The sequence below is a fragment of the Rattus norvegicus genome, chromosome 4 (genome assembly GCF_036323735.1).
Source record: "Rattus norvegicus strain BN/NHsdMcwi chromosome 4, GRCr8, whole genome shotgun sequence".
Classification (NCBI taxonomy): Eukaryota; Metazoa; Chordata; class Mammalia; order Rodentia; family Muridae; genus Rattus; species Rattus norvegicus.
Window position 1 is genome coordinate 171,791,716 of NC_086022.1, and position 26,250 is coordinate 171,817,965.

The 26,250-nt window shown below is 45.7% G+C and overlaps 1 protein-coding gene and 1 long non-coding RNA gene across 3 annotated transcripts in view; both read right to left on the reverse strand.

Annotated features, from left to right (window-relative positions):
• The window catches only part of Rerg (RAS-like, estrogen-regulated, growth-inhibitor), a 108,475-nt gene that overhangs the window by 78,922 nt on the left and 3,303 nt on the right, over window positions 1-26,250 (reverse strand). The window contains exon 2 of one of the 2 annotated variants that reach the window (NM_001398929.1): window positions 24,295-24,461. In NM_001398929.1, coding sequence (NP_001385858.1) covers window positions 24,295-24,355 — 61 coding nt within the window. In that variant the 5' untranslated portion in view covers window positions 24,356-24,461. The remainder of the gene's footprint in view (window positions 1-24,294; window positions 24,462-26,250) is intronic. The other variant, XM_006237582.4, reaches the window with a different exon arrangement.
• Window positions 11,554-24,288, reverse strand: LOC134486652 (uncharacterized). The gene is made up of 2 exons (XR_010065992.1): window positions 23,258-24,288; window positions 11,554-20,639 (listed from the first exon to the last, which is right to left on the reverse strand). It is a non-coding gene; the product is annotated as an uncharacterized LOC134486652 (long non-coding RNA).

A 26,250-nucleotide genomic window follows, 5' to 3' on the forward strand; every position in this document is an offset into this window, starting at 1 on the left:
TACACAAAACCTTAAAGCACCATAGGTCCACAGGGGCCTTGGCAAAACACAGAGGAGAACACGGAAGGCCAGCGTGGGACTAGGATGGGCTGGCAGGGTTTAGGCAGCAAGAAAATGCTGAAGTATTCTAACACCTAGGAGCAAATGTCCAGCTCTCTCACCATCATTCTGGGGTTGCTCCAAGGTGGTAACGATGTCTTTCCATGTGTAAGACAGCCATGTCCGATAAGCAGAGCCAAGGAGAGATTTCCGTATTTGGAATTTCCAGACTAGGTAGCTGGAAATGTAAAGGGTAGTGGAAGGCAGAGGGAAGAGCTGTCAGGTGAAGCCTCTGACGGTTCTAAGAGAGGTGAGGCACACAGAAGAGGGAGAACGAGTGCTCAAGGATGTCTCCTGTGACTGCACAACAAACTGTGACCAACTCAGTGGCTTAGAACAACACGCTTTGTCACCCCAGTGTTTCTGGTTTTCTTTCATGTAGCCTGGGCTAATAATCTCGACTGCACTGTGTAGGCAAGGCTGTCCGTGAACTCCTGATCCTCCTGCTTCTACCTCCCCAGTCCTGGGACACAGCACCAGATCCAGCACCTCAGTTTCTCAGGCTGGGGTCCATGATTCTGAGCAACGTAACGATCTGTGAGACAGTGTCATCTCAGTGGGGACTTGGCATGGACAAGATTTGCTTCCAAACCTCTTCACATGCTTAGCAGAACTCAATGCCTCAACGTGACTTTGTAGGTTTAAGGTTTCATAGTGGTGGTCACCCGTGGCCACTTGCAGTGCTAAGCGTTTACCCATAATCCCTTGCCATACAAGTCCCCTTTAAATACAGCAGAAAGTTGGAAGATGGCAGGAAAGGTCTTTCCCACATAGCCAGCTAAGACGGTGCTTTCTTTATATAGTATAATTTAATTATACAAGTGCCACTCAACCGTCCTGTCATTTTCTGCTGGTTAGAAGCAAATTACAGATTCAATCTGAACTCAGAGACGGAGGACATGACTGAAGGGCTAAGTTAGGGTATGTCTGACACACCTACCTACACTCATATAGATCTCCAGAAAGCCACAAAGCAGTCACAGGCCACTGGTACCTGCAAGGCTTGAGTGTACACATAGATTGAATAACTTACAGATTCTAGATGGTGGAGGTGAGTATTCAAAACATTAAATCGCCCCTTCCGTGTCACTCTGCATTTCAGACACTGGCTCCATTGGCTGTATACCTGAAGTTCCTCCACTCTGTCCCCATTAGTTTCAAATCCTTATCAAGGTGCCAAGGCTATGACATTGTTGACTAAGACTGTCACTCTCCTTGGTTCGCTCTTATTCTGCCCCAAATAATCTACTTCTATCCCAGAAAAGTCAGAGGTGTTTGATTTTGGTGCAAACATACATTTGTTTTTAATCAGACTCCCTGATTCAAGCTCTGTGCGTGTGTGTGTTCACGTTGTGCCTATGCTTCTATGTGCGTGCACACCTATGTGTCTGCATGTGCAGGCCAGAGGTCAACAGCAATTGCTTCTTTAACTTGCTATTTTAAGATGGGGGTCCCCCACTGAAGCTGGAGCTCGGCAGTTTGCTGGACTGTCTAGGAGGAACTTTTCTGTTTCTGCCTCTTCAGCAGTGGGAGCGCTCACTGCCCCCCCCCCCCCCAGCTCTGTTAGGTCTCAGCTTGTGTGGCAAGCACTCTCCAGCAGGGCCATCTCTGGAGGCTCCCCATTCAGGCTCCGTATTAGTTCGCCATCACATTTCGGTTAAACCACCGACTCCTTGGTGTAATGTATACACCGCTTATCTTTCCAGTTTCATCTCCGCTCCCACTGGCCTCCATATTCTAAACTCCTTTGTTTCACTTTCCCAGTTCCATCGCCCTCTGTGTCTCTCATCCTTGAGGCATTGCTTCCTGTGCCTCAGACACATTCTGCCCCCACCTCCCCTCTTTCTCCAGTCACCCCCGCCCCCTTGGCTAATGCATAGGCATTTGCAGCTGGGTGGTCTCTATCCGGTCCACTGAGCCTTCCTTAGCCTCTGTCTTTTCACACCAGCCCGTGCACCTCCCTCATCCTGGTGCAAACAGCTTAGCGAGGATCTGCCTAACTCCTGAACTGTTCAGCCCCAGACGCTGACAGAGCAATGGATCCATGGACTGTTGAGTGGACAAACAGATGCCAAGTCAGCGACCTTGACTCTGACCTGGGTCTTGTGTAGTCGTTTATCCCCTAATGTTGAAAATGTAGAGAGATAATATCAACCTGCAGTAACTCTCTTGAGACCATCCTAGACTTTGAAAAGATCTGTAGGAACAAGGTCGGAGTTCCATCTAGGTCCCACAGATGTCAACACCTCATATAACCGCCGAATTTCATCAAAACTAGGAAATTAATGTGGGTAGGCCAATGTCAACTGGATAACAGATTCCTTTTATACTAGCACCCCTATCACACACTTCCTTTATGACAGCACGGGATACTCGCCATACTCGCCATACTCTCATTGCCCTGGAGGAAACCTACAAACAGCCAATTCTATGGACTCCTGGGTCCTTTAAATATATATATATATATATATATATATATATATATATACATATATATATATTCATATATTTTTTAGATCATAATATAATTACATCATTTCCCCTTTCCTCCCTCCGAAGCCTCCCATCTACCTCCCTACGCTCTCTTTCAAATGTAGAGCCTCCTTTTTCACTGACTGTTGTCATATCCATACCTGCATACACATATAGTCTCCTAAATGCAACATGCTCGGTCGTGTAACGTCACCTGTGTGTATGTTTTCAGGGCTGACAATTTGGTTGGTATTGAATAACCAGTTGGTGTGCTCTTCCCCTGGGAAGATCTTAGGGGACTGCCTCTGAAGACCGTGATAACTTTAACCACATCCTCATCCTAGGTTCCTCACAAAGAACAGGAAAGCAGGAAAACGGGTTCTATGAACAGCCATGGTTCTGTGACTTAATAACGGCCACACGATACAGCCTGCAGTGTGCTGAGCGATGGAGTAGTCCTGGGAGACATAGCCCTGATCCTTTGGCATTTTGACTCTGTCTGGTTTGCATGAAAACACTACTCTGTCAATAAGAATAAAAGAGAGAGAGGAGTAATTGCAAATGGAAGAAAACTCCCAACCTTCGGCTACTGTTTCTCTCGCTGTCTTCTTCTGTCCCTACATTTGGGTACCAGCAAATGCTTCTGGTTACTATCTCCATGAGCCAAGCACACCAGTGGAGGGCGGGGAGGGTTGTGCGAGCGTGCGCGCCGCGCGCATGCGCTCGAGCTTCAGCTCAGTCTGTTTTCCCACCCCTTCCCCGCAAAAGGAGTTGAATCAGAGACTTGGCTGCCAGAGGAGGAAACCAAGTAAAAAGCGAGTACCCTTAGAGCAATCAAAACAATGAGTCACGGGCTTTAGATGATTTCCCGGTGTGGAGAACCTGCAGGGGATTATGCTAAATCTCTTGGGCGGGGGGGGGGGGGGGAGTGGGGCGGAGAGGAGAAGGCTGGCTTCTGCAGGACATCAAGGCTTGCCCGACACACTTTCACAGGCTGCAGGCTGAACTCTCACTAACAAACACAGACTTCCTTTGGCAGCACATTCCAGGCCTCTGCTGATGGGGGTTGGGGGTGGCGGGGAGGCAGAGGCCTCCACACAGGCTCCTTCAGAAGTCACAAAAAAAAAAAAAAAAAAAAAAAAAAAAAAAAAAAACTGGCCTCTTTGCAACAACCTTCTTCCTACCCGCTCCCTCACTTTTTTGCCTCCAGCTTCCCAGTTCTTAAAAATAGGTCCCTGTGTGTGCTAATGTGTGGGTCTCCGCACCTATCCGTGTTTCTTGTGCCTTTTCTCTGGTTCTTTCTCTTCTTGTTGTCTCTTCTGTTTTAGTCTGGTCTGTAGGCTTCTGTTTTATTTTATATTCTTCAGACGGGAGGGAGTCAAAGAGGAATTCAGAGGAGATGGTGGGAGTGAGTGGGGGTGGGGCGCATGACATGGGACCATAATCAGAGTATACTGTATGGGGAAAAAAAAACTATTTTCAAGAAAAGAAAATAGGTATAGCTTCCCTTTGGACATAAGCTTTGAAATATCAGCTTTATTTAACTAATCATTTATGATTTAAGGGAGCCCAGCCTCCGTAATGCAGTGGGGTCTCAGTCACAAAAGAACACCATGCATTTTGCTAGCAGGCCCTTCCTTATCTCAGATTTACACACTGTGTATACAGCCTTGGTGTTGTTTAAAAGACCGAAGCCCATCTCTACCAAGAATTCTCAACATTGCCTCTAGTCTCCAAGAAACAGGTCTTCTTTAACTGATTTGGAGCAATTCCGGGAAGGCAGAAGGACCCTAGCTTTTCCCTCCGGGTGCTAAGTTTGAGCTCATTGTGTTGGGTTGCTGAGAAGGCGCTAAAATCCTGAGGGGGGAATAATCTTATTGAGTAAGATTCTGTGGGCATTAATTTTTAAGAACATTTTTTCTTTTTAAATTTTATATAAATGTAGGTGCCTTTGGAAACCGGAGGGGGGCGCTGGAGAGTTAGTTACAGGCAGCTCACAGCTGCCAGATGAGGATGCTGAGAACTGACCTCAGGTCCTCTGAAAGAGCAGAAAGCTCTCTTCAAACCATCGAGTCACCTCTCTAGCCCCACACTGATCCCATCGCACCCCACTTTCTCTCTCAAGACAACCTGGGACTCTATGTAGACCAGGCTGGCCTCTGCCCCCCTTGACGTCTAGGCATGAGTTTTGTAAGGACCCCAACATCCACTGTGTTTGCAGAACCCATTTCTAGCTTGCCTAAATTCCGGAAGTAGCTTGGGCTAAGGATTCCCTCACTCACTCCCCAGCAGTGGAACCTCCGGTGTTGGCACTGCCACATCAGTTATCTCTCAGCGTATAATCTGGGGGAAGATTTAACCTGTCAGGCTGGAAAGAAACTTCAGTGGTCACGCGCGTGTGCGGCTCTATCAGAGCCCGCTCCCTACCACACCTAGTAACCATCTGTAACTGCAACTCCAGGACATTCTACTCTTTGCAGCAGGCCCCTGAACTCACATTCACACACTCCTGTGTATACTTACAAATCAAAATAAACCTTGAGAAACGTCTTGGCCACCCCCTTCCCCTCACACACACCCACAGCTGAAGGGCTTGTCAAATTAATGTTTGCAAAGTCTTGAGAAGGAGAGCCTCTGTGAACACCACTCAAATCATGACTAATGAACAGATAGCTGTTGACTTGAGAAGAATCTAATTAGCTGTGGAGAGATGGGGTAAGGGGGCGTTGAGATTTCCACAGCGGCCTTCGGGAGTGTTGCTTTGGGTACAGTCCAACATCACTAACGTGCTGTACCAGACAAAAGCTCCCCCACCCGCTTCTTCAAGGGCAACTTCTCAACTTGCTTAGGAAGCAGAGTGGGAGCTAAGACAAAGGTCACTGCTAATCTTTCTTCCCTGCCCACTCACTTTTCTTCCTGCTAAGTAGGTGGCCTTCACAAGGCTCCCGGAACGATGATATATCCTGCTTTGCACCTATGGAAAATTTCCACTTGTTTCCGTAAGGTACAGCAAGCTTAACTGGTTTTGTTTCTCCTTGTTTGTCTCATTAGTTACCCAGGCCCATTAGTATTTATTTGTTTAGAATAGAGCAGAGGTCAAGTGAAAATCACTTCAGAGAGAGTGGGTGGAGGTCAGCATGGTGCAAGGCAGGGACAGAGACATTGCTGAGAAAGTGTTCTTCTCTTCCCCCAGAAAGCTTACAGCCTCAGGGTCCAGCCTGAGCTCAGTTCATGCCTCAGATCTGATACAGGGACTGAGAGTCTGCAGGAGCTCACTCAATCAATGGTTTGTGTGGGTGAGGAATATGTGAGAGGAAGAAAGACATTAACATGTTAAGTACACCCAAAACAGTACCCGTGGTGCATCCTATCCAACAATTGCTCCAGAGCCGAATGTGTGACCTTGGACTGCTTGAAGAGTGGGTCAAATGACCTTCCTCTCCTATCCATGTGAGACTGTGGTACAGCACAGGTTTGACTGAGCGAGCCCTCACCAGACAATGATTTCTTCCTAGAATTCACCGCCAGTCCAAAGACGGTGCCGTATCAAGCACAAAGGGTTGAACACAGCGTGCAATCTTACGAGACAGGGTGGACATGGCATTTTTATTCATGAAAATGGGAAGGAGGAACATTCTGTCCTGTTCAGGCAAAGCTTCGCAGACTGGAGAGATGGCTCTAGCTTCCTGAACCGCCATAATTAGCACCATCATCTTATTACGGAGCCGGCCTGAACATGCTAAATATATGACATCCCACCTCAATCACACTTTGTGCTTGGGGAAGGCATTTCTCAGATACATGTGGCCTCACGCTTGGGCTCTGTGTCACCACCTGTGCTCAGTGGTAAAGTCCTGATGTGAAGTCAACGAGGACCTCCACTGCAAATACTGTACACTTTGCACCAAAAATAGGCGTTTCCCTCAAACGCTAAAGCAGGGGAAAACATTTGCTGACCTGTAGGTTTATAGTTCCTTTTTTCCTCATTGCTGTGGTAAAACATGTCACAAAAGTGTCCTCAGTAGGAAGGGTTTATGTTGCCTCAAGGCTTGCTGGTGTTGTCCATCATGGCACAGAAGCCACGTAGCAGGACCGCTAGGTGCCTGGTTATGCTCTGTCCACAGTCAGAGAGCCAACACAAGAGGACACCGGCATTCAGCTTACTTTCTTCTTCTTCCAGGGGGCCCCAACCCATGGGACAGAGCTACCATATTAGGGTGGGTCTATCCTCCCTCGTAAAACCATATAGGGAAACCCTCACTGGTACCCAGAATTGTCTTTCCATGGTGATTCTATATCTAATCAACTTGACAATGTAATAATCGCAGAAATGCTAAATTAATCCAAACAAGACCCATTTCACTTCTCTGAGCAGAAAACCTGTTTTTTAGAGACCTTAAAAAAAAAGGGATGATTTTTACCTAAGTCATTGCTGGCAATTCATTCGGGTATTTTATACATAACTGGTCTTGAGAGGGGAAGTTATTCTTAAACATTCATAGTTGAACTTATATTTTATAAACTCTGTATAATCCTACTTAGATGTTACCTCTGAAACAAAACAGTCCCAGTAGGAATGAGAAGGTGAGAAGGAAAAGAGAAGAAGGTTCCGATCATAAAATAAACATAGTTCCTGATGACCAGCATCCGAAGGACCACAGATTCAGCCAATCACAGATCCAACCAATCACAGATCGTGCCAATCACAGGTCCAGCCAATCAGATCCAGCCAATCTCGGACGCTCAGGACTCAGGATCATTCGTGAAAACAGCTTGTGCTGCAGTTGGCTATTCTATGCAACACTTACAATATCAACCTGAGGCAGTCTTTTCTTCGGCAGAAATTTATTGTCCATCTTCAAGCCTGTCAGGAATCGGGTCAGCTCCTGCGCAAACTCCCGCCTTCTGTAACTCACATTCCAGTGAGGCAGCGAGGCCTGGATCCTACAGGGCTATAAACTACTGACTAGGTATCTATATCTTTTAGAATCCAGTGAGAGTCTCATAGATAATAAGCAGGTTAAGAGGAGACATGTGGGGGACATTTGTGTTCGGCGGTTCACGGTGCTTAAGTGTCTAAGTTGAGCTTATCTCCATAAGGGAGTGGGAGACCGACCTAGAGCTAAAAAAAAAAATCCAGCATGCGAGTTGCACACCCAGCTCGGGTTCTCTCTTTGTCATTACTAGATTCGTGCACTGGGAGAGTTGTTAAAATATCTGACCGTCACAGGCCCCTCAAGATTAAAAAAAAAAAAAAAGTCTTCTCGAACTATAGTTCTGTTACTTCTTAGTTTCATCCTCCCATGGCCTCAGCCTCTAAGCCCAGCCTGGAAAGTCCCCTGCTTTCAACTTTTAGGTTCGGTTCTCCAAGACACATCTAGGAAAACTCATTCATCTCTGCGCTCATAAACACAATCTCACTGCAAAGTTCCCTCTCACATAAGAGAACATACTGACAAGCTTGAAGACTAGCCAGGTGACTAGTTTGGGCACCCTGTGATTCCGTCCACCACAGGTAGCTCTGTGACCCCTAAAGACATTCTTGTTTGCAGCATACCTCATCCCAAACTTCTTAAGATTCTCAGTCCATTGTAGTCTCAGGGCAAAACACCACTAGCTCAAATGGCCAGAATCTCATCATCTGCTTCATGTAAATCACAGTGTGAGAGAGACCCTGGGTGGCCGTGTCTTGTATCTTTTCCCAATGTAGCCATTTAGAGACAATTGAATTACCAAGACTTCCCCCGTACACACATTTTGTGAACAGTTTCCACTGTTTGATGCTAGTGTGGCCTGGGCATTTTTATGGAATGTTCTTGTTTGCTTTGTATCAGGCTACCGTGGGGTTAGTACAGATCCCAGCGTGTAGGATACAGGGCTGTTTCACATATGTCTTATATTCCCATGTTCTAGACTGAGATCTGCCCTGCACGGGGGTACAAAACTAAATGTGAAACTAAATACAGTTTTTATGTCTCAAAATCGTCTAATCATTTAAAAGCTAGAAATTCACAGATCGCTTGGCTTCCAAGTGCCTGGAATTTAACTTTAACCATGACATAGCCGCACACTAGTGTAAACCCGTTAATCAATCGTGATTTTTAAAAGAACATTTGTGTGTATGAGTGCATGCGTGCATGTGTGTGTGTGTGTGTGTGTGTGTGTGTGTGTGTATGTATGTGCGCCTCCTTTTTTCATTCAGGTCCTGGGGATTGAGTTCAGCTTCTCAAACTTGCTTTAAGTGTTGGCCTCCTCACTGGCCCCGGCATTGAGTCCTGGGAAGCACGAAATGAATTCAACTTAGGAGCTAAGCCCCGGCCGGCCCGCCCAGCACCTGTGGAGTCCGACTTATTTCTGCCTGCTGTATCTGTGCACTTCATAGTAGAAGCATTCAAGGGCGAAGTGAACTAGCCATATCTTGACAATTCCTTTCCTTCAGTAAAAAAGAGAAAACCTTACCACCATAATAAAAGCTTCTTTTTTTTTAAAAAGACCATCTAAATTACTATTTGTTACTGATGCAGCATATTGAAAGTGAGAATGATGCTTTAACTCAATGTTCACACTGTCTGCCAACAAACCTGACTGAGCAGAGAGAATGGTTATAACGTATGTCTTATGTTCTGTCAGATCAAATAAGGCAGAACCTGTTTACTTCTATACTAAACGATGGCAATGCAAGATCGTGAGTAAGAGCTGAAGAGATTGCTCAGTCTCTGGCGGAGAACCGGAGCTCATTTCCCACCATCCAGGTTGGGCGGCTCCAGGGAAGCTGATGGACTTCCGGCTTCCAAGGGCATCCTCCGACACACACGGTATATACACAGACACGCAAATAAAAGTCAAATACGTCTTTTTAAAAAGATATGCTTTTAAAAATCTTGCTTCGTGAGACCTGAAATTTTAAAAATTCATTTACAGTAGCTTACGTGGTCTCAGTGACGGCTGGTTGGAGACTTTCTTAATTTGCGCTGAAGAAAATCTCCTTTCTGTTTCACTTCGGGGAGCAGGGTCCCTGAAGAAGCATCTGGTAAAGGTTCCAGTTTGCCATGAAAGATCTGAGCGTCGAGTTTTTATTAAATGTCCAAGTACTATGACTTTGAATATTCAGTTACAGAATCAAAATATGAGTAACAGTTAAAAATGATCCTTGGCGTCTATCATAAACGTCATGGCTTTTAAAGGTACAGATTGATCTAGAAGGCTCCAGCAGTAAGGGATAATGAATTATTCATGAGAGATAAAAGCTCTCTGGTTATCTGAGGGGATCTAACCAGTTGAAGATCCCCAGCTGTGGGAAGCTGGAGCGCTTCCCCAGGTGAGAGCTTGTCTCTTCCTGTTCCTTTGCTCACAAGACCAACTTGCCCACAGTGAAGGAAGAGAATCTCCTCTACTGGGTTAAACTTCTTTTTAAACCCTTGACTTGACAACATAGTTTACTTAATACTGAAAACATGGACTTTCAGGCTTTAGAAAAACTCAGTTTTGCTTCTCGGGTTTTTTAGAGTCAAGTTATAGAATATCCATTCTATTTTTCCCAGTGAAGACAGGGAACACGTTTACATATGAAGTCTCCTGCTTTTCCACTCTTCTCACGCCTCCCATCTTCCTTCCCAGCAACTCACTGTTCGGCTTTCAAGGCCAAATAAGAGGTTTTACCACGAAACCATAGGTGGAATTTGGAATAGGAAAAAATTATTTTTAAAACAGAGCTGAATGTTAAAAAGTAAGGCTCTAAGATCTCTTGGTGTGATTGCAGCTTCCTTTGTTCTGGATCCCCATTTCCTCTAGCAATTTTCAAACAAAGTAAAAACACATTTTCATAGGCACTAGTTGAGCCTGGACCAACCTCCTCCTACTCCTCCTCCTGGGTCCTGTTTGAATGTGAAATATCCTCGGAGGCCCAGGCAGTTTTCTTTTTGTTCATGCTCCCAGCTGGTGGTGCTGTGAACCTTTTTGAGAACTTGGGGACACATAGTGGGTCACTGGATGGGAGTGGGGTGTGGGGCTTGCAGCTTTTCTCCTTGACTTCTAACCTCTTGGCACCTGTTTCCTGGTCCTTGGAGATGGGCGGGGGGATCCAGGCCACACGGACCGATGCCCATGAACTCCATCCACTGTGCCTCCCCAACCATGATGGGCGAAGCAAATCCCTGCACTTTCTTCAGTTGCTTCTGTTTGAGATTTTGTCACAGCTCTTAGAAAGGTGACTAACTCATGGGGTGACAGGGAGAAGACCAGGCAGGTAGAAAGGACAGGCACATTTGCTGAGCATCTCCAGCTGTGTTTGGAATGGTCTTGGAACATCCTCAGACTCCATGGCTGACCTAAGACTGGGGAAGCTCCTTACCCTCCTCTGAGCCACTGGGAGCTTATCTGTAGGGAAGGGATGGGTGGAGTTTGAACTCAGCCTTTCCCAGTAGTCACCCATGGCTCTCTTCTTCCAATCCGTCGTCCTCAGCAGTCACGACCTGAAGGAAGTGGCCGACATCCTGTCTCATGATGATCTAAACAGCAACTATATACATACGTCAAGATGAAATTTCCTTAAAGAAAAGCATACTTGTTCACGTGTGTGTGTGTGTGTGTGTGTGTGTGTGTGTGTAAAATCAAAGTGTGACGGTCAGAGGACCACTAGCAGCAGTAGTCAGTTCTCTTACACACACACACACACACACACACACACACACACACACACACACACACGTTTTCTGGGGACAGAACACAGATCATTAGGCTAAATGACAACCACCCTTACCAGCCAAGCCATCTTGCTGGCAGAACACACAGTACTTTGTTAGCAACCTGGCTATTGGAGTTCATGTTTGAAAAACTTACAAGCTCTGTCCTTTATTCAAGCTACTTTCTATTCCTTCCCAAGTCTCTCCACAAATAGGACCTGAGAACGCCTTGAATTAAGAAAAAAAACCAATCGTTTCAAGATTAGCTTTGTTGTATACATGGCATACAGTTCGGATAATGTGCTGGGGTTGGTAAGAGAAAAGAGGAGAGAAATGGAGCTGCCACTAGGCTGCAGATGTAGCTTAGGGGTAGAGTGTTTGTCTAGCATGGCCAAAGACCTGGGTTCAAACCCTAACATCACATCCAAGTGGAGACAGTGACACCTGTGAGAGAATTCAGGAATTCTGAAGGTCAAGAGTTCAAGCTTGCCCTGGACTAAAGAGTGAGTTCAAAACCAGCCTGAACTGAACGAGACCCTATCTCAAACATACTTGGTCAAGATGTAAAATATTTTAACTTGTCATCTCAGCACTCAAATGGCAGAGGCAGCAAAAAAAACAAAAAAACAAAAAAACAAAAAAACAAAAAAAAAAAAAAAAAAAGAAGGGTTGGGGATTTAGCTCAGTGGTAGAGCGCTTGCCTAGGAAGCGAAAGGCCCTGGGTTCGGTCCCCAGCTCCGAAAAAAAGAACCAAAAAAAAAAAAAAAAAAAAAAAAGTGGCAGAGGCAGGAGGATTAGTGCACATTTACTCCATATGGGAAGTGCCAAGTCAGCTGTGACAGAAAAGAAAAAAAGTTTTAAAAAAAGATATGACATGAAATACTTTAAAGGAAAGATTTCTAGACCCCATAGCAGATAATCTATTTTCGCTCACCCCGTGTATTTGGGTCAGCCTTTAAAGCATCTCACTATGCATAGCAAGGTGGTTATAATTTATGAAGTTCTTGATGCAAAAGGAAATCAATAACTTTTCAGACAAGTATTCACAGTTCTCGAAAATTCTTTCCTTTCTGTTTTTATTATTTGTCTTCCCCTCTTAAATTACTGCCCGGCGACAGAAAATAGGAGAAAACATTTTAAAATATTTTTGAGGAGACAGGAAATGCATCGTTGAAGAAAATGTTACTCATGCTCCTAAAATGCAGGGATTTATAAACTTTCCCCAGAGCGGCGGCTGTTTTGACACCACCTTTAAACATTTTATAAACACCATTAACCAACGAGCAATGTAAAATCATTTTATAGTAAGTATCTGGCTTTCATACTTGTCTGTCTCTGTCTGAGACTTGAGCATGCAGCAAGGTGCTAAGGTTCTGGTTCTGGGTTCGAATTCCGTGTGTAAAACCTTCAGGCAAGCTGACCATCCCTTATCTGAGTTTCAGATTTTTTTTTTTAAGATTTATTTTTTATATACAAGTTCACTGTAGCTGTCTTCAGACACACCAGAAGAGGGCATCAGATCTCATTAGGAAGGTTGTGAGCCACCATGTGGTTGCTGGGAATTGAACTCAGGACCTCTGGGAGAGCAGTCAGTGCTCTTAACCACTGAGCCATCTCTCCAGTTTAGGTTTCAATTTTTTTTTTTTTTCTCTTGAGGTTGCTTTGAATGCTGGAACGCTCACAGCTACTCTCAGGTGAGAGTCCTTTATCTTGATGCCGGAGACATTTTGAGCTCCATGCTAACACTCTGAAATTTGCAAAATTCAGAGCGCTTCCAACTGGAGATTTTTGGATTAGGGATGCTTAGCCTGTGTCACAGCTGTTCTCACACAGGGCAGGTTAGCTCCGCCTCTCCCCAAGGCTGTCATCTGGTCACTGTCTCAGAACCCTCACAGCAGAGTTACGGAGGTTTGCGCTGCTTACAAAACCATCCCGGCCCAAGCATGATGTCTGGGAAGGTCTGCTTTTAAGGAACCAAGGACGAGCTTGGCATTCGCCCTGTGCCCAGGACTCTGACCCACATGCACTGTTCCCTCTATGATGCTGCCGCACAGCCTGTCCGCGGAGTACGGTAGAGTCACGTGCGCCCTCGGCTGCCTAATGCCTGTGTGTTTCTAAGTTGAATTCTGTTTTCCCCAAATGGAAACTGAACACTGAGCAAAGAGCACAAAGATTCCCCAAAACAAGGTACCTAGAAAACCAGCCTCAGTGGCAAACTGCTAGAGATTCGAATTCTCCGAGCCCACCACCCACCTAGTAAATCAAAGCTCTGGCAGAAGGGGCTGGGAACATACAGTTCCAACCCCTCCAGGTAATTCTGAGCCGTGGGTAGGTTTCCTAACAGTTGTTGTAAACTACAAAAGAACATTGTAGCTCGTACTCAGCCTTGGCATCAACTTCAAATCACACAGTTCAGTCGTTTTCATACAGAGGCACACAGAGATCTTGAAATAGCTTTGTGGAAAACAGCCTTTTAACTAGAAGAGCTATTGGGACTAATCACATTGGATCATGTGTGCACTTTACATAGCAGTAGACCAAGTCCTAAGAAAAGCATGTGCTACAGAAACAAGAGAGGTGGAGGATAATAATAAATGAGGACTTAGGAGTCTGTGTAAGGCCACCACCCACCACCCGGCTCACTTTTTGATGCTGTAATGCCCAAGCAAAATTTCTTAAATAAATATGGTACTAATGGGACATGGGGCTAATATAATATCCCTCTAATACAAGTTGAAGACTCTGAATCTTCCTTTTGCTTAAAGATAGATAGATAGATAGATAGATAGATAGATAGATAGATAGATAGACAGATAGATAGATAGATTGATTGATTTGTGTGTAGGTAGGGAGATCAGAGGGCAACTTATAGAAGTCTGTCCTCCCCTTCCACCAAGTCATTTCCAGGAATCAATCTAAGGACCTCAGTCTTGGTGGCAAGTGTCCTGACCTGCTGAGTCACCTTGCCAGTTCAGGACCCCTAATTTTTCTTACCCAGTAAAGCATGATACTAACGGTGGTCTGAAATCACTAGAAAGACTCACCATTCCTAAGTCAAACGATCAAAGGTAGAAATGTCTACGACTGCCGGGAAGAGAAAAGATCAGGGGTCAGTACTTCGGACCCACATTCAACAAAGCCAGGCACAGTGATGTGAGCTTATAACCCCACCACTGGGGTTTCGGTGAAGACAGTCAGAGCCCTGGGGCTGGCCAATTTCAAACCCTACTTAGCAAGTCCCAGACTAGTGAGAAGCCCTTCTTTAAAAAGAAAGGTAGGTGGCACCTGATATCTGAGGTTGTTCTCTGGCCTTTACACATACACATGCACACAGCCACACTAACACACATACAGACATACACATGCACAGCCATACCAACACACATACAAACACACATGCACACAGCCATACCAACACACATACAAACACACATGCACACAGCCATACCAACACACATAGAGACACACACATACACATGGCCATACCAGCACATATATAGACACACACATGCACACAATACACATACATGCATACATGCACACACACCAGCATGTAGACATACAGAAACACACACACACGCACAGAGCCACACCAAGACACAAACACACACAGAGTCATACCAACACACATACAAAGATATACATATATATACACATGCACACCAGCACACAGAGGCAGATACACTCACATACACACACTCACACACACTCATGCATACACACATGCACGCACAGCCATACCAACACACATACACACAGCCATACCAACACACATACACACACACACAGAGCCATACCAACAAACATGCAGATATACATACATGCATGCATGCACACTAGCATGTAGAGAGACACACATACATGCACACTAGCATGTAGAGAGACACACATACATGCACACCACCACACACAGAGACAGACAACACACACACACACACACACACACACACACACACACACACACACACACACAGGTGGGCAGGCCCTGAAATATTCCAAAACAAACACACATCCAGATGACGGCAAACATGGAGGGTTGACACACATTCAGATCCAAAAGGCCCAAAGTGACAGAAGACACGATTAAATCTGACAAAACAATACTTAGGAGGGTGAAAATAAACTCCTCTGCCAGAGTAAGACGCACACACCCTGCTTAGGGAACACTTAGCTCAGCAAGGGGGTACATTAGAAAACCAAAGCCACACACAGCCAACCCAAAGCCTTCATTTGCAGTGAAGTCCCTGTGAGCCACCATCCTGTCTCCTGCCACCACGACAGGAGCAGTGACTTTAGGATGAGCAGCCTGAGTGCCTAGAAAGAAATCCCATCTCACTCTGGTCTGTTTTGGACAAACCACTTCCTCAAGGGCTTCAATCCAACCTAGGCCCTGGGCTTTAGAGTAACCAAGTTGAGCAGGTCAGCAAGGACAAGGCTGTGACCCGAAGCTAGCTCTCTGGGCAAGAGAATGAAGTGCCTGTCCCTCTACTAGGAAAGAGAGGACTGAGGAGGAACACTAGTTTCCTTTAAATATGTGGAGAGCTGTCAAAAGGAAGGCGGCTCTGTGTGATGCCACAGACGGACAGACAGACGCTAAAAACATGCCTGATTCCAAAGAGGCAAAGCAGTGTAATTCAAGAGGTGCTGGGAGGGTTTTGTGCTGATCCAGATGGGCTTCCCAGGAGCCACACAAGCAATCAACACTAATCAGATGCTAACTTTTGAGATAAATAGACGTGACGTAAAGCAGATGACCTTGATAGCGTGGGTGGTCTTCCTCCAACTACTGGAAGGTCTGCACTCCAAAAGGTCAAGATTAACAATGCACCTGGCCTTCGGGGGGGGGGGGGGGGGATCGTTGCCACACACCATTATTCACTGCAAGTCTCTTGTAAAAGAAACCACCCGCTTTTACAAGGGTCGTATTGTGAAACTGATGATCACCTCATTCCGTAAGTGAAAAACGTTTCCGAGGACGAAAAGAAGACCTGGATGACGCAGAAAAACGAAAACTGTCGCAAGAGCTCTTCGAAGTCCCAAACTGGGGTTCTAGTCTCAGCTCTAGCGCCAAAGAGAGGCAGGACCACCAAGCTCTCATTTGCATCTCATGCATATGTAAATGCTGCATATCTGTTTACTTATGCTGAAATTGCCTGCTTCGGATTGCCTCGCTTTTGCAATATTGCACTCCTATTTTTAATGGGATGGAAGAAATTACGGCTTTTCTTTCTTTCTTTCTTTTTTTTTTTTTTCAGAAACCACATCAATTTTCTAAGGTAGCTGAAGCTACAGAGATGCGTCTGCACTGGAATTTTGGCTCCAAGGCCAGTACCACCTTGAAAAGTTGGCTTATTTCCCCAAACCCTTGAGTTGGAGAGATACCAAGAATAACAAGGGAATAAAAGAGATGATTCAGAATATCCTTCACTCATCTTAAAGTTAGTCCTCCTCAGTTGCAATGGAAAAAAAAAAGTCAAGTTCAATCGGAGGCAACAAGAGCCTGACTCTCAAGTACAGAGACAGTGTTTCAGTGAGCTAAGTGGCCAGCAACTAAAAATAAAGGGTGGTTGAATTTAATAATACAATAGAATAAATAGTCAGAGAAACGTCCTTAAAGGAGTCCGAGATTTAAATCAGTTTTGTTTCCCAATTTGTTTCTTCCATAAATGTTATATTTCTGTCTCTTTCATGTTCTTTCCTCTCAGCCTTCATAATAAAAAGAGATGAAAGCTATTTTCCTATGACACTGCCACGACTCTTCTTAAGCGGAAAGTTTTCACCAGGAATTGATCACTGGCAAAAACCGCTCAGCCGCTTGCTCACCGGTGAACGACTATATTGCTTTTCTTTTCTCTCCCCAGGACTCCTAAGGCAAGGCTCCCACTCTTCCGGTTGCAGTTTGAGTATCTTTCCGTTGGCCCTACAGGTGCGGGTGTTTGAACACTTGATAATCAGCCTGTGGCGCTGATTTGGAAGGCTGAGGAACACACAGAAGGGCCTCCCTGGATGCTCAGGAAGCGTGAGGTCAGTGGGGGTTGGGGGAGGGCCATGAGGTCTTGCAGTCCAGCCCTACTTCCTGTTGGAGCCCGGCAGTTCCAAGAGCAGCTGACTCCTGCTCTTGCTCCTAAGATTTCCTACAATGATAAGCCAAAATGAAACCTTCCTCCCTGCCAGCACTTCTGGTCAGGTTTTTAAGTCACAGCAAAGAGAGAAGAAACTAATACGATTTTCTTACTTGGGAATGCAAGAACAGCCAGCCATTAGACTTTAACTAATACAGAACCCTGGCTTTACACATGCTCTACTTAAGAGAGTCTTAAAACTTGAAAACATCTTTTGGATGCCCTTGAAGTAGATAAAACAAAGACTCATTTTCATTCTCTTGCTTTTTTGTCTGTTAGATGCACGAAGACATGCTCTTCTCTGACAAAGCAGGAGTTTAGTTTTTTTCTAGTCCTGATCAGGTGTCTGCAAACAACTTCTTCCCTCCCTTGGGCCTGATCCTCTCAACTTTCCTCTAACCATTAACTTCAGGAGTTATCAATGGACCTCATTTCTTGTAACACTTAATGGAAAGTAACTTATGGTGTCTACATCTTTAATCCCAGGGCTCCTGAGGCTGAGGCAGGAGGATCTTAAGGGATCCTAAGGATCTTAAGGAGAAGTTTAAGGCCAGTATGGTCTACATAGTGAGTTTCAGTACATAGTGAGTTCCAGGACAGCCAGGACTATGACAAGGGATCTTGTCTCTGGTGACTTTAATAATTTGTTATTTGCTTATTAGTACGTTACTTATGTCCAGCTCAAAGTATCTGAGAGGCGATGGCACCTGCTCTCACCCAGGGGCCATCATGGATGTTTGAGGACTCAGGGCTGGGAGGTGGGGCTCTGGGTACAGAGCTGCAGCACTTCCTCTGTGAACTCGAAGACCTCAGCTAGAATCCCTAGCATCCATGTTAAAAAACCAAGTGTGGTGGCAAATACCTTCAATCCCTGCCCCCAGGGGAGGGCAAGTGCAGAGACAGGAGGATCCTGGATACAACGCTGGACAATCAGACCAGCCAGTTCTCGAGCTCCAAATTCACTGAGATCCGGTCTCAAAAACTAGGAAGGAGGCTGAAGTCAGTGACTAAGACAGTGGGCTGGGCTTGCAGAGGACCCAAGTTCAGTTCTCAGCACCCACATCAGCTGACCCCCAACTTTAGATCTAGGGGATCTGTGCCCTCTTCTGGCCTCCTCAGCATTACTGTAGCTAAAAACCAACTCATTAAAATTTTCCTCGACAGTCACAAATATGGGTGAAACAGATGTTAATCTTCATGCATTTTAAACAGTGAAACACGCAAAAGAGTTAAAAGATTGTGAAAAGCTCTCCAGTCCCCTACATCTTTCTCCTCTCCTCTCCTGAGAACTTTGAAAACTGTTCAGAATCAGCGCAGCATAGCCACTTAGGCACTTCCTCTAAGTCTAAGGAGACTTACCTGACTGCACACGGATTCGCAAGGAAAGTCTGGTCCCGGTGCGCACGTATGTTGTAAAGTAGCTCTGTGTGTGCATCAAGAGTCACTTCTAAGATCAGTATCATTGAACTGGGGATGTTACTTGTTCATAGAGTCCCTGCCCACCATGCACCAGGTTCTGCCTTTCATTACCAGCACTGCACAAAACTCTTGAGTCCGGAGTCACACACCTGAGAGGTAGAGGCAGGGTGTTTAGGAGTTCAAGGTCATCCTCAGCTATATAACGAAAGTGACGCCAGCCTGGGCTACAGGAGACCATATATCCAAAAATAAAATAAAGAAAAACAAAAAAATAAAAGTCGCTGCTGTTTCATTAGAGCAAGAGGTGGCGGACGAGAACAAGAGGAAGAAAAATACCCTTGTGCCAAGGGATAAAAATACCGCACGCTTGTTTCCCTTTGGCAAACAGATCAGAAATCCGAGCGAACGCATTTAAGCCTGCATGGCTGTGTGCATCAGCTGGTTTTTGAATGAGAGGATAGCGTTACTCAATCAACTAGGCCAGCCCTCTCAAGAAATACATCTTGTGACGGTGCAGTGTGTTTTCGGTTCTGAAATGAGGGTGTCAACCGTGAAAACAAATTTAAGTTTTTCAGTTGTTTTTCTATCAACCCTTCCCACACTTGCTATGATCTGAGTAATGTGACTCTAGGAAGTATTTAATACAATGTGTGTCTGGTGTCTTCTGGGCTTTGGCACAGTTGTTTTTTTCTTGTTGTTGTTGTTTGTGGTGGTTTCTTTGTTTTGTTTTGTTTTGTTTTTTTGCCTTAAATACTTGGACCCTGTCAAAATATAGACAGAGGCACTCCAGGGGGAAGTGTGGGTACCACGTCACCCAGGCTAGTCCATCCGCTAGTGAAGGAAGATATTTACCCTGCCGGTGCAGAAGGCTGGGAAGGCTGGGAAACCAAGGGCTACACCTTGTCGCACCCCCACCGTGCTCAGCATGCTGTCCCTCAGCCAGCAAGCCCACTTGAAGACAGGCCAGCAAGGTGAGATTAACCTGGACAGAGAGTCTCTGCCCTCCATCAGGCCACGAGTGCCCTTCCACATACAGATCACACACACCCCTCGTGTGTGTTAACGGTCCACCCTGGTAATCAGCACAGTCTTAAACGTGTTCTCACTGATACTTCTATGGTCAGCCTGTCAACTAGAAAGTTCTGTTCTATTCTTTGTTTAAACCTAGAAGACCTATCTATCACTTGGGGTTAGAAAGTCCTCTATTTTATATCCACAGCACTTTCAAATGGCAGCGCGTCAGTGTATTGGTAGCAATAGTACATTTCTGGTTATTTTCCCATGATTTAATATAAAGCCATTGAGTATCTTTATAGCCATTAGTGGCTAAGCTGTAATTGATATGAACCAGACTTTGGACTCGTGGAAGATCTCTGTCTGTCTGTCTGTCTCTATCTCTCTCTGTTTCTCTCTATCTCATTTCATTTTTTCCTTCCCACTCTCTGTGTCCCTCTGTTTGTGTACACACACATGTGTGTATGCATGAGTGTGTGTGTGTTGGTGTTGTTGAATAAGAGTATAGGTTTCTATTATAGAAACCTTTTGATTTTTCAGTGAAAAACAAAATGCCCAGTAGAACCCATGTTTGCTTTTGATTTAATTTATTCCCCAGGAAACGTAGAGACACAGAGCATCCTTGAAGCCTCCTAATAACATGAGCTAACACGTGTACCTCTGCCATGTGCCACAACGCCATGATCTGCATTCCAAGACTTCCATGTGGTAACTCGCTCAGGGTTGATAACCATGATGGGTGCTGTGGTGTATTTCCCACAACTTAAAGAACCGAGAAGTGGCTTGCCTCGCATTGCCAAGTTCACAGTGACCTGGAGAAAGCCTAGATTACCTGGATCCAAGGGAGGAATATGGTTAGGCTCTGGAGGCATCGTATTAAGTAGGATCTCTTACAGACTTAAACGAAATGTTGGCCTAAGGAAATGGTTCCACTGACTGAGTGCTTGTATGTAAAGCACTTAATTTGAACTTAGAACTCGTGAGGGAGAGGGGAGAGCCTGTCTTTTGTAATCCCAGCACTGTGGTGGCAGAAACAGGCAGGTCCCTGGGGCCCACTGGTCAGCCAGTCTTGGCAAAGGAGCAGAGTGCAAAACAATGAGAGAAACTGTCTCAACAAACAAGGTGGCTACCAATCAAAGATGTCAGGGGTTGGTCTCTCTGACCTCCACATACATGAACACATGTGTGCATGAGCATGGGGGGGGGGCGAGCACACACACACACACACACACACACAGAGTGAGGAGGGGTAGGCAAAGGTTACTTATAAGACAAGTGCAGTCTTTAAGGTTGGAGGGTGGCTGTGTGGTGTCCCAACCAGGCAGAAACAAGGTAGCAACAGTTACACACCCCAGAGTAAACATGAGCTCAGTATTGCTACAGTGTGGTGGTTTCCACTGAGCTGTGGAAAAACTCAGAACTGTCTCCCAGGCCAGGGACTAGACCTTGCCTTCTCAATGAGGGGTGTGGTTCGGATCTCAAGGAAGCATTCAAGTGTTGAAATAGGAAAACAGAGTCTGCCCTTAGAGAACACACAAGTCACGTGAGAGACAGGTTGTCTGTCCTGATCATTTTCACCACAATGAGAAAACTGGAAGAAGCTGGGCTAGAAGGACGGCTCCGTGGGAAAAGGCACTTGCCACCAAGCTTACCCCCTGAGTTCAGATGTCCACTCCCAACCTCTCTAAGGAGAGAAATATTCCCCAAAAGTAGTCCTCTGGCCACCACAAATGTTCTCACCCCTCCAACCCCTCCCTACACACACACACACACACACACACACACACACACACACACACACTGCATTTGACAGTGGAGGAACACCTGCAGGGATGGACCCTAAGAAGGTTTATCTTTTAAGAATCAAGATTTAGAGTTGATAAGGACCTTCATGAGCAGTAAGAAGATCAGCCAAGGTTCCCCTAGAGTGGGTGGTATCTTTCCTCTGCATGTGAAGAGTCAGTCACCCACAGGAAATGGAAAGAATCCGGGAGTCTAGTCATCATACAGACCCCTCGCCCCCAGAAGACCCAAGGTGAGAAGCAAGCAGAGGACAAATGGTTGGAGTCCACAGGAGGACGGGGAAAGCCAAGAGAGAGAAGGTAATGCCCTAGGATTTGTCAGGGAGACAACTTGGGTAAGAAAGATTATGCTTTTCTGTGGTCACAAAGTAGCCCAAGAGGGGAAGGGAGGGCAGGTTCGTTGATTCCCTCTCTGGGAATGACTTGATGGGTAATGACCTGAGCAACATCAGGTTCTGTGGAGCGGCTATGGTGGCAGGCTAGCTTGTTTTTACCCAATAGATGGGCAGAAAGGGCAAGACAGGAAGTACGGCGCCCATGTTCATTGAACTTGAGAGAAGACCAAGATGGGGATGTGGGCAGAGACAGGTAGGCTGGGGGGAAACCCGTCAGCTGGGGGTGATGGGAACAGGTGCTGCAGTGATGTAAACTGCTTTGAAGGTCCACAAGGGAAACTGAGGCACAGCTCACCGGTAAGCCTGGAGAGGAGGATTCAGTTCACTCTGATGTGGTGAAGCCGGGCCTGGGTGGATGGGCATTCCCAGACCCGAGTACTTCTTCCTGGGGCTTCGTCTTTATGTCCGTATTATTATTATTATTATTTTTGGTTCTATTTTTCGGAGCTGGGGACCGAACCCAGGCCTTGCGCTTCCTAGGCAAGCGCTCTACCACTGAGCTAAATCCCCAACCCCGTCCGTATTATTTTTATAATTAAAAAAAATTATTTGGGCGGGATGTACATGGGCAGTCTGTGTGGAGTGTGAGCAGAGGCTCCAACTGGGTACTAGGTATTCTGTTTTTTCTCCATCTAATTTCCTTGAGAAAGAGTCACTGAGCCAAGAGCTAGGCTGGCTGTCAACCATCCCAGCAAGCCCACTCCATCACCCATAGTTGAGGCTAGGGAGGAGCTAGCCACGCCCAGCCCTTGACACAGGTGCTTGAGTGGCAAGCTCTCGGATCCTCCAGTCATCTCACTGGCCCTGTGTTCAGCTTCCCAAACCACGCAGAAGGGCTTGGAAGAACCCTTCCTCTTGCTGGAACAAATGTGGAAGGAAGAAGAAAGGGAAAAAAAGAAAGATAGATAGATAGCCAGCCAAACTCCTCAGTCGCACGGATTGAGCCACGGTTAGCAGCACGGATTTCCCGCCCGCCCTCCGCTCCTCTCACACCCTTCTCTTCCATCCCACGGATTCTGTTCCCTCCACCAGAGACACGCCCTGGGGCAGTTTCCTCGTTCTCCAGATCCTTCACCAGCTATAGTTCTCACGCAGTTGGGAAACACCACGGGAGATTAAAGGGGAGGAGCTTGAGCATCTTCCGGTCCTGGCCTGCTGTTTTCCTTGCTTGGGTTCTGCCAAAGGCAAGAACAGCTGAGGAGCAGCTAGTGGCAGAAGAAAAGAGCTGAGAAAAACCAGAGACTAAGACTTACAGCATGGCAGATCATGATTGAGACTCAAACCAGGAACGGTTAGAAGGAAGCTGGGCACAGGACTGGAAGTTGTGTGAGCGTGCGTGCTTGTGCGCGCGTGAATGCGAGCTCCTTTAAGAGCATATATATTACTTGAGTGGAGAATAGCTGGTTTTACTTCCAGGCAGGTTTCTGTCTACCCACCAGCAACCACCAGAGGCTTTTGTGTCCTCTTGTCCTTTGCTAACAGAGGAAAACTCTGTGTGGTTTTCGGTTCTTTCTCAAAAGACACCAAGCCCTCATCACCGGTAAAGTCTTGTGGCATCAGCATTTGGGTACCATCTCCTTTAGCACACACTTAATTGTGAGTATAAGGAGTAAGAGATGCCCTTGGTCTCTGTTGTGAAACTCTCTCAAGGAATCTGGGGCTAGGGCTGTTGCTTCAGGAATAGAGTGATGGCCTATCATGTACCAAGTCCTGGCTTCCACACACAAAACAAAGAAAAGGAGGGTTCTAGATTATCAATGTGACTCAAAATTGCTAGTTTAAATTCACCCTGGAGGATAGCTGTCTTGCTTGGGAGTTTGCATTCCTATTTTTCAAGCGTCCTCATCCCACTATAGAAATGTTGCACGAGAAACAACTCCATCACTGGCGAAGACAGATCCATTCAACAAGCACACACTGGGACCCCCAACATCTGCTTGAGCTTGGATGATTTGCTGAGAGGATCCAAACAAACAAGACATATAATTGACCCCTTGGGATCCTCCATAGTAAAGGAAAGAACATGGGGGAAAAGTCAGGTACTTTATTAAACGTCCACAATTTGATGTCTTCAGAGGTTGTTTACAATCTACACCGATCGGAGTTACGTGATTGGCAAACTTACTTTGTCAGACATAAGCAGAAGAACTCGGGAGTTGGTTGTAGAAAGGCGTCCAGATACAGAGAACAGACAGCAGATGGGCATCACAGACGCTGACTACTTACCTCCCCCACCCCCAATGCCGTGACAGACTCACAGGCCCTGCAAATGCCACAGGAAGGTCCTTACCTGATTTGCCCACGCCTGCTCTTCCAAATATGGCCAGCTTGACCTCTGCGCTCTTAGCCATGGCTGGTGGAAACAGGTTTAATGTTCAGACTCGGGATGCGAGCGGATAGTTTTGGTGGTGGCCTTTAGTTTCACTGTGTCATCGTCAATCAGAAGAGTTCACTACCCTTCAAAGAAAAGACAGTATTCTAAGTGATGAGAAATAAATCCATATCTTTGAAACATCAGGTGTGAGGGTATACACACGAGCATGTACACACACACACACACACACACACACACACGGGCCACCCTTTTTCTTAGTTTCTTATCCTGTCACTGTGGCAAAAACAAGAGAGAAAGGGTTTATTGTTGCTCAACGTTCCATATACAGTCCATCATGGCTGTCAGGAAGGCAACACAGTGGCAGCGTGAAACAGCTGGTCATGTCACATCTACAACCAGAAAACACAGAATCAATGCATGCTGCTGTTCACCTCACACTGGACAGGGCTTCCCATCTCAACACAATCCAGAAAACCTCCCAAAGGCCTGCTCAAAACTCCGGCTCCCAGGTGATCTCCAGAACTCTGTCAAGTCTGCAGTTACCACAGACCATCGTGCCCTGAGTGATGTATTCTCTGATTGGACTTTCACCACTGCAGAGAGAGGGCCACAGTAGCAACTCACTGTAAACCACTTAACTAGTAAGTGAAGTTGGGACTTAAGAATTTAGATCTGGGGCCAGAGGGATGAGTCCATGCTTAAGAACAGATATCGATCTTTGAGAATACCTGAGTTTGGTTCCCAGCACCCACATTACCCAAGGTTCTTCTGTGGTTTCCACAGGGACTGCACTTACATGTACACACCTCAAACACACATATGCATAATTATAAAGAAAGTAAATCTTGGGCTGGAGAGATGGCTCGGCGGTTAAGAGCACTGACTGCTCTTCCAAAAGTCATGAGTTCAGTTCTCAGCAACCACATGGTGACTCACAGCCATCTGTAATGGGATCTGGTGCTCTCTTCTGGTGTGTTAGAAGATGCTACAGTGTACTCATCCAATATATGTAAAATGAATAAATAAAATCTTTTAAAAAAGAAAGAAAATAAATCCTAAACAAAAAGAATTTAGAACTGTTTGATTTAGTAACTGTATACGCTGTATCTCTTAAAATGTTTCCTCTAATATGATCTTTATTGAATAGATTGTTTTTGGCATAACTGATAAGTGGTATGTGAATGAATGCATTTACCGCCTGCTTATAAGTACTCAACATATAAATTTACTTAATGGGGAGAGGCCCTTGGTATCCTTTTATTGAACAATATGCATTGATATCAGTCAATTCCATGGCCACAGAATCCAATTTTCTATTTCAAGGTTAAATTTCATCTCAGTTCACACTAGCTCACAGGACAGACTACGTAACAGATGCACGCAGTTCAAAGCCCATCAGACTGTTTTGCTGGGTCCGATATCCTAGTGCACAAAAGATCTGAGATATGTGCCACATTTGGAGTCCCCTTTAACGCTGATCTCAAGCAAACCTGTTCATAGCAGTGCCCTCACACGTGGCATTGCCTACAACCTCTGCTCATTGTTCAGGATGCTGCTAGGGCATGACGTCTGGGGTCCTCGTTGGCTGTGTAGGGAACTGAATCTAAGGCCTCACTCTGATATCAGGCAAACATCTTGGCCACAGGTTACACCATCAGCCCAACATCTGGGCTCTTAATACCAACAAAATGTAAACTTGGAAAAGGCCTTGGGTGTGGGATCAATCAAAGCAATTTCTGAGCTAGCACCGGAAGCTTTTCCTCTGCCAGCCAATTGATCCATGTCTGTTTGGTCACAGATAAGTTTATGTCCTTTGAAAATAGTGTCATTCGTGGGAAACCTTTTCCAAGTAGAAAAACTCCCCAATCTACTTATTATATTAAGCTATGCTGTGTCGGTCACTTGTAGCTG